The sequence below is a fragment of the Marmota monax genome, unplaced genomic scaffold (genome assembly GCF_021218885.2).
Source record: "Marmota monax isolate L192 unplaced genomic scaffold, Marmota_monax_Labrador192_F-V1.1 WCK01_AAM20220418_F8-fsc00117, whole genome shotgun sequence".
NCBI classification, from domain to species: Eukaryota; Metazoa; Chordata; class Mammalia; order Rodentia; family Sciuridae; genus Marmota; species Marmota monax.
The window spans coordinates 1,076,133-1,091,415 of record NW_026693023.1 but is presented as its reverse complement, the minus strand read 5'-3'; the positions used below and the strand labels follow the sequence as shown (position 1 = coordinate 1,091,415).

The following is a 15,283-nucleotide window of genomic DNA, read 5'->3' as shown; positions in this document are numbered from 1 at the left end:
TAATAAGTAGGAAGCAGGCTTTTTCAAAAAACTATTTGGAAGGAATATTCCAGGTTTTTATCAAATTAACTCAAGAACCCACATTAACTTCCTTTCCATCATTATATGGCAATTAAAGTTGTTGATGAAGACTAGAGCACTACAATATTCCCATTCATGCACACAAATTCAATCATGTTCATTATGTTGTATTTATTAGAGCAGAAAATCAAAATAGCACATATTAGAAATGTTTCCATTTCAACAGGGTTAACAGCATTGCGATTAAAACTCTTAAATAGGAAATTTCATTAAATAAATGACCTTGCTCACTGGCTTTTCCAGTTAGCCATGTTTTTGTAGTATCACTGGGGAATCAGCAGGCTGAATTCTCAATTCTGGCATGCAGATTGAATTATTCTGATTCAATATTTTAAGCCCTAAAAGTTGTACTCACAGATTAGCCTAATCTGTTATGATTTATCATGTGTTTATAAATTATATATTTGTAAATATAAAAAGATCAATATGCTGAGATTATCAAGGAGAAGCTTCATAAAAGTTCTACATTTGCCTTTGCTATGGCAGATATAAAACAATAATTATTATAACCTACTTCCTCCATCCACCCCCTTAATCAATAGCAATAGCAATAATTTCAACTGTATTTTCAGTTACTATCTCCCTACAGAATTATCTGGCCCTCTGTGGCGTACTATAAACTAGTAAATAGCACAGATTTTGGGGTCCGCCGGTTCTAAGTTCAAGCCCAAACTCTCTCATTTGTGTAATTTAGGTCAATTTGCTTAATTCTACATTTTACTTAATTTTGCACTTACAATTAACTTAATTTTACATTTTTGTTCCAAAATTGTACTCATACAGCACTCAATTTATACTTATTGATCACCTGCTATATGCTGGACAATATTCTAGATCCTGTGGAATTGTATCAATAACAAAACAAAACAGGCTTCTTGACCTTATAGGACCTGTGGTCAACCAAATTCTTTTGAAGAAGAAAAGCTTTTTTTTTCCTTTTTTCTTTTTGTGGTTTTGGGGATCAAACCCAGGGCCTAGCTACAGACTAGGGAATATCAAACCATCATTTATTCCTGGAGGAAATCATAACTGCTTTGTTTCTATTTTTAAATAGATGATCATTATTAGGCAGTTTGCAGGATTTAGGAGTCATTTTCCCCAGTGCCAAAAGAATTCCATTCACCTATTTTCTAGTATTGGTGTGGGTATCCATAGTGACTTGACAACCTGATATTTTCTTGTCTAAATCTGTCATCAACTTTTTTTCCTGAAGGAGTCTTCTTCATCCTCATTCATAACAGATGGGGAAAATCCTAAAAATGTTGTGTTCAAAAATCATTTAAGTGTTCACTATAGAATATGAACTAGATATTATTAAATGGTTCTTCCATTACCCACTGTCTGCTTCTTCACTACTTAGCTTCAAAATCAGTGGACATATGTGGGCTTCATCAGAATATTTTTGTTTTCATCTCTCAACTGAAAGTTTTCTCACCTGTTTTTTTTCTTAAATTGAAAACATTGTTATAAGATGATGTTTTAACCCATTTGACTCTTAAAAAAATAGGTTTTGAAAGTGAATGCATACTTTAACCCTTGGTTTCAGGATAGTAAGAAACTATTATAATTTAGGCCCTGTCATAAAGAGGATCATACAGACCATAGTCTTTTTTTTAAATATTTTTTTAGTTGTTGATAGACCTTTATTTTATTTATTTATATTCGGTGCTGAGAATTGAACCCAGTGCCTCACACATGCAGGCAAGTGCGCTACCACTGAGCCACAACCCCAACCCCCAGACCACAATCTTTTTATTTATTTATCTATCTATCTATTTATTTATTTATTTTAGTTGTGGATGAACACAATACCTTTATTTTGTTTATTTATTTTTTTTATGTGGTGCTGAGGTCAAACCCAGTGCCTCACACGTTAGGCAAGTGCTCTACCACTGAGCCACAACCCCAACCCCCCAGACCATAGTCTTGACACTTAGCTTTTCCGCTTTCATATTTGAACAGTATTTTTTCTATCTTCTTGCACTGAAACTCTGTTTTCTTTTGGTACTTTTGGACCTTTAAACCTCTCAACTCTCAGAAATGTTAACTGAAACATCTCATCATTATCCATTCTATTGATTGCATAAGTTTTTATTGTTCACCCTAGAGAGGCAAACAATGTCCTTAGTGTCATTGAGTTTTTAAAGGGAAAATTTTATAGTGAGGATCCATGTTACCCTGTATCAATTTGTTTTTTAAATTGCCCCAATTTAAATTTATGCAGTTTTTATGTTAACAAAGCAATAAAAATAATAATGTCTGGCTTAGGGATTTTAAAACTTATTTGTTTTTGTTTTCTAAATAAGCATATACCTAAACTTTCACTTTTTAATAAATCTGATTTTTTTAGGGTAAGAAGCCACTATGTGAGGTAAGAAATGGCAATTACAGGTAAATAAGACTCTTCATTTATTTATTCAACAAGTACTTATTGTTTTTGTCCCATAGTCAGGTATTATTCAAGGAAATTGTTTACTTTTTCATCTAGTATCACGTGAAAATGATAATGAATAGTAAAATTACATATTCTAATGTCTTTGTATAACATGGACTTGGAACAGCTTAAATCTTTGGTATATTTGGAAAAATTACAAAAAAATATATTGGAGAATAATTATCTGACTTTTGATTACAATTTTAATTTTGCAAACGCATATTTGGCATCACTTGTGGATAAATTCTGTTCAGGATATTCCTATTCTTCTCAAAACTAACACAATTTCTCACTTACTTAGGATTATCAAGTATTATAATAAGATTACACTAATTCATTGGATATTTGCCTTTCAAGGTAACCTCTTTAAAACTGATAAACACATGTCCCCTCACATTTGAACTGATAAGGTAATCATTATAAATTAGGTCCCAATCACTGAAATTCAAAATGGTTTTGAAATGTGAAATCCCATGTACACATGATTATGTACCAAGAAGTATAAGTTAACATTTTCTTTTATTCCCACCTAGAAGTTTTAGACAAATTAGTTTCCTTTCTACACTAGTAGTGTCCTACTGCTCCACAAGTAATCCTTGATATAAATGCCTGTAGAGTATAGGTCCTGGATTTCACTCCAGGGTATGCTTCTGTCTATGAGATACTTTGAAGGGAGAAGTTTGAAATGAAAAAACAAAACGCCAACCATCCTCTGGCGCTTCTGCAAAAATATTGTGTTTAGTTGTAATATTTTATAACATTTTTATTAAGATATAATTTACATAGAGTGAAATGCTCCAATGTTAATATACCATTCAATCAGTTTTGACAAACATGGAGACACAGAATACCTCTCTCATCCCAGAAAGTTCCCAAGTAACACCTAACTTCCCAGTCAACATCAACAGACCCCAAACCATCCCAGCTTCCAAAAGCAACCACGAATCTGATTTTTATCACCACAGCTTATACCTGCCTATTCTAGAATTTCACATAAATTAACATGTATTTTTTTCGTATTTTGTCTGTTTCATTATGCCTAGTAGGTTTGAGACCATCCATATTGTTGAGTTCATCAGTCAACAGTTTCTTTTTTTTGCTGATGAAACTTGCTTAAAACAGGCAAGAAACAAGCAGATCTTCATGAAGTGTCTGAAGTGACACATAACTACTGCTAAAATCATGGCAGCAAATTAATAATAACCATTCAGGGGGTAGAAATGCACTCTAATATTAAGTGATAATACACCTACATTCAAACAACTCTCCCACCTTAGTGTTATATGAATAAGATACACTCTTTTGGGAGATTCTAAATTATGCTACTAAAAATAGAAACATGGGTGGGTACACTTTAGCAATAGAGATGGCTATAGAATTCTTATGTCCTCCTATTTTGACTTCAGAAAGTAAATGTGAAAAATAATCCCAGGTAAGGAGCTAATTCTTTTAGTATCTCTATTATTAAAACATGCTGGAAAGAATGCTTTCAATGTTTATCAATATGGTGATACCTTAATACCAGTTTCAAAATGACATAATGTGGACCTGATAAGTTCAGTTTTATTGTTAGAAACTCACTTTAATCTAAAGTTCCTGGTAAAGCTTATATAAATGGAAGAAGAGTAGATAACAAAAAGAGCAACATCCAGGTTACATTTTTGTTTTGCTGAAAGTCCTAATTATACATAGCTAAGTTTTGCTATTTTATGCAAAGATTCATTGAGGTCCAGGGGAGCAGGAATACATTTAAGCAAAGAGTATACTGTGATTCTTGGGAGCCATAATACTATAAAATGAGTTCTAATAGAGGTAAAGGGTGAATTTTTGCCCTCTATTGTCATTTTCAAGAGAATTCTGTTCTTAACAAGGAGATGGCTGAATTTGACATAACTAAATAAAGGAGAGGATTGAACTATCTTTGGCTAGTCCACCCACATCCTTAACCATCTCCACTTTCAAGATTCTACAGGAACACAAAAGCATCTCAGAACACTGTCACAGACTGATAGCATACACACAGCCATTTTCTTGCTTTTATGGGTATTGGTTTCAATAGCATGTAATCCATGAGTAAGAAAAAGGACAGCCATATAGTGCTTGAGTGCTTACATTAGTTTTATGGGAAAAGTACCCAAATGAAATAAGAAATGCAGCCAGAGTATTAAGTGGATATTAATAAAGTTTCTAATTATTTTAATTCTCTGAAACTCTTATTCATTGTTTTCCCATTTCTTTCACTTCCTGCCTATCTCTATGCATCTACTTTCCTTCTGCCCTCTCATACTATTTTTTCCTCCTTCTGGTTTCTAAATTGTTTTACTATGCTTGTATTTAATTCTGATATCATTCAAAAAAAAACTAACATGAAGCACTTCTCTTTAATATGACCTACTTTAATGTAGAATTTGCCCTATCTTTTTTTAATATCCATGACAGTAGGGTGTATATTGACTTATTATACATACATGGAGTTAACCCATTACAATTCTTATGGTTGAACATGATGTGGAATTACACTGTTTGTGTATTCATATATGAACATAGGAAAGTTATGTCCGATTCATTCTACTCTTTCCTATTCCCATCCCCTCTCCTTTCCCTTCATTTCCCTTTGTCTAATCCAATGAACTTCTATAAACTTCTGTACTTCTCCCTACCTTTGTTATGGGTTAGCAACCACATATCAGAACATTTGGGCTTTGATTTTTTGGGACTGGCTTATTTCACTTAGCATGATCATCTCCAGTTCCATCCATTTCCTGACAAATGCCATAGTTTTATTCTTCTTTATGGCTGAGTAATACCCCATTGTGTATACATGCCACAGTTTATTTATCCATTCATTTGTTGAAGGGCACCTCAGTTGGTTCCATAGCTTGGCTAGTGTGAATTGAGCTGCTATAAACATTGATGTGGCTGCGTCACTGTAGTATGCTAATTTTAAGTCCTTTGGGTATAAACTGAGGAGTGAGATAACTAGATCAAATGGTGGTTCCATTCCAAGTTTTCTGAGGAATCTGGATGCTGATTTCCAGAGTGGGTGCACCAATTTGCAGTCCTACCAGCAATGTATGACTGAATCTTTTCCCCCACATCCTTGCCAACATTTATTGTGACTTGGTATTCTTGATAATTGCCATTCTGACTGGAGCGAAAAGGAATCTCAGTGTAATTTTAATATGCATTTCTCTAACCACCAGAGATGTTGAACATTTTTTCATATATTTTTGACTATTCATATTTCTTCTGTGAAGTGTCTGTTAATTTCCTTTTCCCATTTTTGACTGGGTTATTTGGGGGGTTTTGGTATTAAGTTTTTTGAGTCTTTGTATATCCTAGAGACTAATGCTGTATCTGAGGTGCAGGTGGTAAAGATTGTCTCCCATTCTGTAATCTCACTGTTCATGTTCTTCGTTGTTTATTTTGCTGTGAATAAGCTTTTTAGATTTATGTGGAATTACACTGGTTGTGTATTCATATTCATACCATCCCACTTATTGATTCTTGATTTTATTTCTTGCTCTTGAGGAAGTCAGTTCCTAAGCCGACATGGTGGAGAGTTGGGTCTACTTTTTCTTCTTATAGGTGCAGCAGTGTCTGTGATCTAATGCCAAGATCCTTTATCCACATTGAGTTAAGTTTTGTGTGGGATGAGATATAGGGATTCAATTTCAATCTACTACATATGGATTTCCAGCACCACTTGTTAAAGAGGCTATCTTTTCTCCAATGTATGTTTATGGCACCTTTGTCTAGTAGGAGATAACTATACTTATATGGTTATGTCTCTATCTTCTATTCAGTTCCATTGGTCTTCAATTCTATTTTTGACAATACCATGCCATTTTTGTTACTATAGTTCTGTAGTATAATTTAAAGTCTGGTATTGTGATGCCTCCTGCATTACTTTTCTCACTTATTGTTTTGGCTATTCTGGGCCTCTTATTTTTTCAAATGAATTTTGTGACTGTTATTTCTATTTCTATGAAGAACATCATTGGGATTTTAATGGGAATTGCATTGGATCTGTATAGTGCTTTTGGTAGTATTACCATTTGGACAACTTTAATTCTGCCTATCAAGAACATGAGACATCTTTCCATTTTCTTAGGTCTTCTTCAATTTCTTTCTTTAGTGTTCTGTAGTTTTTATTGTTGAGGTCTTTTTATTACTTTGTTAGATTGATTCCCAAGTTTTTTTACTTTGTTTTTGTTTTTGAGGTATTGTGAATGGGATAGTTTTCCTGATTTCTCTTTCAGCTGATTTGTCATTGATTGCTGTATGAGTGTTAATTTTATATCCTGCTACTTTGCTGAATTCATTTATGAGTTCAAGAAGCTTTTGGTGGAGTTTTGGGGGTTGCTAAATATAGAATCGTGTCATAGGCAAATAGGGATAGTTTGAGCTCTTCTTTTCCTAATCATATCCCTTTAATTTCTTTCTTTTGTTTAATTGCTCTGGCTAGGGTTTCAAGAACGATATTGAATAGGATTGGTGAAAGAGGGCATCCTGTCTTTTTCCGGTTTTCAGAGGGAATGCTTTCACTTTTTTTCTATTTAGAATGGACTTAGCATATATAGCTTTTACAATGTTGAGGTATGTTCCTATTACCCTAGTTTTTCTAGTGTTTTGAACATGAATGAATGCAATATTTTGTCAAATTATTTTTCTATTGAGATACTTATGTTTTACTTCTTATAAAAGGCAGTTACATTTGAATTACCATGAAAACCTCATTAGGACAATTTAACTCATGAGGAGAACCAATAGTGCTGACACACTAAGCTTCAAGGATATATGTTCCCAACTCTAAAGACTGATACCTTATTTTCAGTAGTATATGTAAGTTGAACTCTCTAAACAGTCCATCATCTTAATTGTAGTAATTAATTTTAAGTAAGTGCCAATAATGTTTCTTACCAGATGAAAAAATGAGGATATGGCTCTTGTTCCCATTTGAATATGAGAAATGATATCAGCTTAATGTAAGAAAGGCAAAGAGATCTTAGAGTTAAAGAATTATAAACCTCATTTCTCAGTGAGGGCACTCTGCTTGAAAGGAAGTCCTAGCCGATCAGAAGTTAAAGTTTATTGTAAATCACCTGTCTTCCTCCCATCTACTTATTGTTCTAGCTAATAAAAAATAGGTTTTTAGGAGGTAAGAGAAGTAGCTCAGTGGTAGAGTATGTGCTTAGCATGTTTAAGGTCCCTGGTTCAATCCCCAACACCAAAAAAAAAAAATTGGTTTTTACTTTCTAGTTTCTGACTTACATTTTCATTGCTTCTCAATCAAAATGTTGTAATTAGAAGTGTTTTTATTTACATATATAGATCCACATTTAATATCAAATCTATATATTTTTTCACTGATAATTTAAAACCATAACCAATCTTTACAAGAAATAATTTCACATTTCACTCACTGAAATGGGAATTGAGACTATGAATTGTACATCATTAGTGAAACCAACCTATTCTCAAGGCAACAAGTTTATATAAAGTAGTGGGAGTAGGAACAAACTCCCAGATACTAATTTTGCAGACATATAAAGTATTATAAATGTCCACACTGTATCAATGCAATTTTAATACATTTATTCAATATTTTATAAACTATTCACCAAAAAAGGAATTAAAAAAGGAAACATTTGATACTTAGCAGTTGCTCTAGAGTTTCAAAACATAAAACTTTGGGGTTTTAACTATTATGTTTTCTTAAGAAAGACTTTTGAGCACTGAACAACAAAATAAAGAATTTTAAAACTAGAAAAGTCTTGTCATCATCCAACCTTTTCAGCATTCACCCAGTTCAATAAAATCACTATCTCCTCAAGGGTCTTGGCTTTCCTATTCTGATTGCCAAAAAATTGAAGAACCACTAGTCCTCCGATCCCCATTGCTGTACATGTGTAACCATCCTTTCATCTCTTTCTGGTATGCTCCATACTCATGCTGATGATTGTAGCTGTGAAGATTATTTCCTTGATTTATTATGTTTGGATTAGCTTACAAAAGAACCATCTACCATACACACAGCACAACTTTTAACTCAAATGCCTGGCAAAAGTACAGATGAATAATTCAAAGTTTTAGGAGTAATTGTGTCATTGGTAGGCTGTGTCATAAAGACTCAAGAATGAGTAATACTACCCCTATTATTTAAGACCATAATGCTACCTACCCTACTGTAGTGGAGAAGCAAAAGGAGGCCTGCACAGCTTTTCTCAAGGAGTCAGAGATGGGCAATATTTATTGTGCATACCACGTGAGCTAAGCAGTAGATCAAGATATTACAGCAGAAGATGAGATCCAGTATTTGGCCTCAAAGAGCATATATTGTGCTCAGCATTGAGCAATGCCAGGTTATTGCCTACAGAAGAGAAACTACATGAGACTTCTACAAGTTTCCTGCAGCTTCATCACTGCACAGGCAAGTTATTAACTTTGCCTTCCTCATCAGTATACTGTGAGAAATAACTACTGTAGTATTGTGAGGCATTTTGTAAATGAGAGTGCTATAAAAAGAGATGAATATTAGAAAAAAAAACCAGATTAAATAATATAGTAGGAACGGTTCTCATATATATGTCCAATCTTTCATGTCACCACTACAGGACTGCTACCAGGGAGAACTTATTTTAAGTAAACACAATGGCCTACCCAGCTTTTGCAAAGTCAAGAAAATATCTGGGTATATTAGCAAGAAAGATTGTAGAGTCTTACATTATTTGGGTGTTATATGTGCTAAATACAGTTGGAATATTTCATATACTGTGAAGTTCCCACATGTCAGCAACTTCTTTTGCAAATCTGGGGCTAAGGATGTGGCTCAGTGGTACAGCACTTGTGTAGAAAGGGTGAGGCCCTGGGTTCAATCCCTAGCACCACATATATACACGCTCTAGAATCTTCTGCATTTCAATGTTTATTTGCAGTATTTATGTAACAAATTTTAATTACTAAAACTATCAAAGCCTATTATTTACCAACAAGGTATTATGTTTTTATAACTCAGAAACTGAGAAGATTCTATAGGTGAATATTCATTCTGTGATTAAATCTGTCATTATATTGGGTTTGTGGAAATTGTTATCAGTGATTTATCATGGTTACTGATTTTAATTACATTTTTTTTATTTTTTAGTTGTAGTTGAACATAATACCTTTATTTATTTATTTGTATGTGGTGCTGAGGATCGAACCCAGAGCCTCACACTTGCTAGGTGAGTGCTCTACTACTGAGCCACAACCCCAGCCCTGATTTTACTTACATTTTTAAAGTTTGTTAATTTTCTCAGAAGACTGGGACATTTTTATCCCATCCTACATCTTAGACAAAAGACAAGTTTATATAATTCGTTTTTGTTTTTCAGATGCTTTCCATCACCACCACCACTGGGGATTAAACCCAGGGACACTATACTACTGATAGTATACCCCCAGCCCTTTTTATTTCTTATTTTGAGACATGATATCTCTAAATTGTCCAGGGTGGCCTCAAACTTGCAATCTTCCTGCCTCAGGCTCCCAAGCAGCTGGATTACAGGTGTGGCCCATGCAAACTGGCTCAAATTCTTCTTTTGAAAAAAAAAAATTTTTTTTTTAAATTGTAGTGCTGGAGATCCAACTCAGGGCCTTGCAAATGTCAGGCCAGCACTCTACCACTGAGCTATATCCCCAGGCCAGGGATGTAGCTTTTATACAGTCATTCTTATACATTCTTATACATTCTCAAAATGGAGGAAAAGGACAGGAATCTTTTTTGGTAGACATTAATGTTCTGTGACTATGATTTACTCCCAATTTTAAAAAATTAGTATTTTTATATTTTTACTAGCCTTTTCTTTCTTTTTTTTTAGGGGGGAGGGGATGGGATGGGGAGGGAGGGTTGTTCTGAGGATTGAGACCAGGAGCCTTGTTCCTCTAAGCTAGATCTCCAGACCTTTTTATTTTTATTTATCTTGAGATAGGGTCCCACTAAATTGCCCATGGTGGTTTTCAAGTATGTTATCCTCTTGACCAGATCTTCCTGTCTCAGTCTCCCCAGTAGCTAGAAATTGACAGGCATGCACCACCATATCCAACACCAGCATTTTCACTCTAATTGAAAGGAGCAATATACCACAGTGTTTAGTTTGTATTATAACAGAATCCAAATAACCTGCCATTGAGAATCATGACCCTACATTCTCTCTTTCTCCTGAACAATATAAAATTTTGACCTTGGTTTATAATGAGACAACACCCTGGTTTAATTTAATTACATTCAGAAATAACAAAAACATTCAAAATTTAAATTTATGTGCATGCCATTTATTTATAAAAATATATATTCATACAATTATTACATGATAAGGAAATCTCCATTTTTAATTCTCTTTTCCTGATTGACCAAATTCAGTCATACACAGAACTTTCATACAGTGACTTACTATTTTATTCGTTCTGTATATTTGTGCTTTGGTCTCTTTATATTTATATATTTGTGCTTTTGTCCTCGTTATTTTATCTCTGTATACTTCTACTTAGTGCTTCTATTTAGAATAAAGAGACAGAAGCATGAAAATCAATAACCCACTCATCAGACATTTTTGCTGTACTACAGAGGAATGACCAGTTAAGGCTAGAAACCTCAGTATTTACTACTGTTTTCAAAACTTGGGTTTCTAGATAATATTATTGCTTCAGTGATTGAAGAGAGTAAGTATAATATGTAGTCAAATAGATAAAAAACAGGATAACTAAACCAATTTGTTTTCTGTTAAACATATGACATCTGTGTGTTGCCTGGCACAGTATTATTAAAATTTGCCTAAACAAGCTCTCATGATGTTTTCAAGTTTCATGGAATGCTTTGTCTATACTTGGACTTGAGTCTTCATAATGACAAAGGCTCTTAACAGTTATTTTTCTTTAACACACAAACTATATCGTTTTTAGAAACTTATAATTCATCTTCCTAGTTATATTTCTGCTAAGTTTGTGAAATTGTACTATACTAGTATGGGAAGGGTAAAACTGTTTATGTATTTAGATTTTGAAAAATAGAATCGTGCATTTTAGATAAATATATGGTAACGTGGCACTTTGGTAAAAGAATGTGCAATTATAAAGGTTTATGCCACTTTAATTTTTTAAACCCTGGAATTACTCTCACTAGGCTTTAGATTCAAAGCCAAACCCAATTCTAAGACTAGCATTTCCCCTACTGGTAATTCCTGTTTTTCTAATAATATGGAACATTAACTTAAACCATTCTTTTCAATGAGTATTCACTTACCTTCTCTATCCTGACTGCAAAACCTTTAACTTAAGGAACATTTTTAATTAACCCAGTGGCAATCAGAAAAGCATTTTAGGTATCCTGGCCATTTAATCTTGTACCTCATTTCAGTAATCTTTTCAAAATAGCTAAATTCCCGAAAATGAATATTCAAATATTTTAATTGAGTTTTAATGGTTAAGAGCTACTGAGCAGTTGATATGTATGTTGTCATATTTTTTCCTAAAATCTGGACCTGTCTAAATAACTGAGTATACAGATGTACTTAAAACATATATATCCCCAAAGAGAAATAATTAAATATATAATAAATAGAATTCCGTATGCTTATTGATATCATATAGATACACTCTTATTAGGATACCAGTATTTTACTATGATATACCCATGGATAGTAGAAGCAAAAAGAATATAAATGCTCGATATTAACTGTTGGCATCAATACAGGTTATGCACAGTCTGTTGCAATAAAAGGTATTCATTATGCCTGTATCTGAAGAATTCCCTGTTAGTTTTTTCTGGCCTTTTTCATTTTAGGTTGCACAATCATTTTAAATGTAAATAAAACAGAATATATGAATAAATGAACAAAATAATGGCCCCATTTGCCATATGATTAAATATTCTGTTGAATTTTTTGAGGGACATTGGCTGCTGTAGATTATGACGTAAACCTGATTGTTCACAAGCAACATGAGAGTCTTATGTAAAAGTCCCAGCATTTAGAAATTATACATATTTTCCTTTCCCCACAAGATGGATTCAGAATTGATAATTTAAATTTATAATTTTAAGCTGCTAGTTATTAAAGATTACTATATGGATTTAAAGATTAAATAATATAAGAGCTATAAGCCTTAAAATATTTTAGTGAAAAATTAATTACCTGGAAAAGAAGGCACTTTATTACCTTGAACTAGCTATTTGTCTGTATAGAATATGTCTAAAATCTCTTAAAATATTCTTTATCCTTTTATAAATTTATCCTATTTATATGTTTTTCTAAAGCCACTTAGAGTATAATGTAATAAATCAAACTATTTTAATTTAACAGAACAGTATGTTACATAATATAGCCAATGAGCAATACAGAAATAAAACTTAAGAGTAACAAAAGTATATGTGATAATGGCAAAACTGTCTAAGTTAGTCTACAATCATTTGCAGTTAAAATATTGTAAAATTTGAAGACTTTATCATTGAACAATTTTTGGACAGTTTTTATTTTTAAATTTCTTTTTTAAATTTTTACTACCTTAATTGAAATGTTGATCAAATATAAGGGCAATCAAAATTATTCAGCTAGCCTATCACAGCTCAGTTTTATTTTAGCTGAATTTTTTAATGTAAATCAGTTTCGTTTCTTCTTTGCTCAAGTCAGTCATACCTGGTAAATTATCAAATTTAAATCAGTCACATAAATATACTGCTATGTGCGGTGTTTCTTCTTCAGGAAATGGGTAGATTTATAGAATGGATGTAGTTCAGCAAGAAAAGCAAGATATTTTTTCAAAAGGGTTCTACCCTCTCAAGTTAAACTTAACATCTTCCTGACATTTATTAAGATAGGCTAACTTTTCATTCAGAATGTTTTTCAACAGAATATTTCAAAGTGAACAAACTTTGCTTTCTTTTTTGTTTGAGAACAAAATATTTTAAAAAATCAAAACATTTTTCTATAAGGTTACTTATCTTTAATTCTTTCTTTGTGTAGCCATTTTTCTATCTCTAGTTTGAAATGTTTTTTACTAAATGTAAATGCAGTTCCTTAGATGAAGTCATCATTACATGGTATAGAAAGAAGTCAAGTTTATCAGGTCTGTCCTTATCAAAGAAAGACTAAAGACAAATTCCATGTCAGTTGTTTGGTTTGTTTGTTTTCATTTTAAAATAAGATATATTAACCCAAAGGTGTGTTAATGTCAAGGCATGAACAATCTTAAATGTAGATCGATTGAGTATTTTGTGATGCTGAATAACAGACTTTTCTCAAATATCTGTGATGCTAAATATTTTCCTTAGAAAGTTTTGTTTAATGTTAGATTGTTGTTCTGAAAGATGTTGGTCCTAGTGGGATTTTTAAAAATTTGGAAAACAAATAACCGCATGTATTACAAGTATAGATATGGTGAATTGTAAACTTACCGTATAGTACTGATTCTATTTTCAAAAATGTTTCACTGTTAAATATAGACAACATAAAATTGCTGCTGTACTGTAATTGAGTACTTTTCCTAAATGACCCTGTTATCACTATTCCAGAATTAGAAGTTGGGCAGATACATGATTGATTCATGTGTCTGCATAGATGCTTCAAGGTATATTCTTCTCTTGGTGAGTAAAAATATATTTTCCTTGGCATCAATGCATTGAGATCTGAATATACCTGTATCTATTCTTACTGCACATTTCTTATACAGTATCTTCTCATATGCCAAAATTGACCTAGGCACAACTAAAATTAAGGGTTTGTTACATGCTTTCTAACAGAAAGGTTTTCAATAATATAATGGGTTTATACTGTAAAAATAGTGGAACTCCCTTTAAAATTTCCTATTTGCTAAATTTAAATTAATATTTTTTCTTTAGCTCACAAATTGCCCTAAATCCAGAGAGAATATCAACCCTTTTCACTGTTGTCAAACCAAGCATAAGGAACAGCCCAATGATACTACAAAAACAGTTGAGGAGTAAGGAATAAAATCTCTAATGTTACACTCCAGAATAAAGACATTTGGTGAAAGAAATGAACCGAAGTTCATCATGAATCCAAGGCTTCTATACTTGGCATTCCTCCACGGAAAGGAAGACAAGTATCAACACCATTGGCATCATTTTCAAACTGATCTTATGTGGAAAACCTTCCACCACAGTGGAGTACTTCTTGACTCTTTCCAGATTTTTGGTTTCTTGTTTAATTCATCCAGCCTTTCCATTTTCAAACCACCATTTGTCAGCATTGAGGTACAAGACACGTAGATTTGAAAATACTTTCTCAAGAGATCATGTAACTATACAACTCTGAATTTAAAAATTGAGGGGGAGGGATCATTCAACCCAATGCCTCTTACAAGAAACATTTTTTTAAAATCTGTAACTGCTGTAGTGTTAACAGGGTACAAAGTGTTTTTTGTCTTGTATTGTACTTAAAAGGTTCTCATTGATTGTGATCGTATCGTACTGTATAAAAAGAAATCATAAATTGCCTTGTATTGTTTATAATAGACCATACCATGTAATACTTTGGTTTCCATGTTCCAAGTTTTTCAGTGATGCATGTTAACAGTTAGGTCCTAAAATTCTGTGGTGCTAATTCTTCCATATCCAATGGTGCTTTTGTGGATGCTAACTGCACACATGCTGAACAAAGCTTGAAGTTTAAAACTTTCCTCCCTTCCTCTGTTTATATGAAGTAAAATAAAATAACTTGAATTTGTCTCAAAGTATCATTGACAATCTAATAAACTGGTTTATATGTGTAA

General features: G+C 32.8%; 1 protein-coding gene across 2 annotated transcripts in view; it reads left to right on the top strand.

Moving 5' to 3' along the window:
• Purg (purine rich element binding protein G) overlaps window positions 1-15,283 on the top strand; it is a 37,635-nt gene extending 22,352 nt beyond the window's left edge. Inside the window, exon 3 of one of the 2 annotated variants that reach the window (XM_046453313.1) lies at window positions 14,391-15,283. In XM_046453313.1, the coding sequence (XP_046309269.1) occupies window positions 14,391-14,495 (105 nt within the window). In that variant the 3' untranslated portion in view covers window positions 14,496-15,283. The other variant, XM_046453312.2, reaches the window with a different exon arrangement.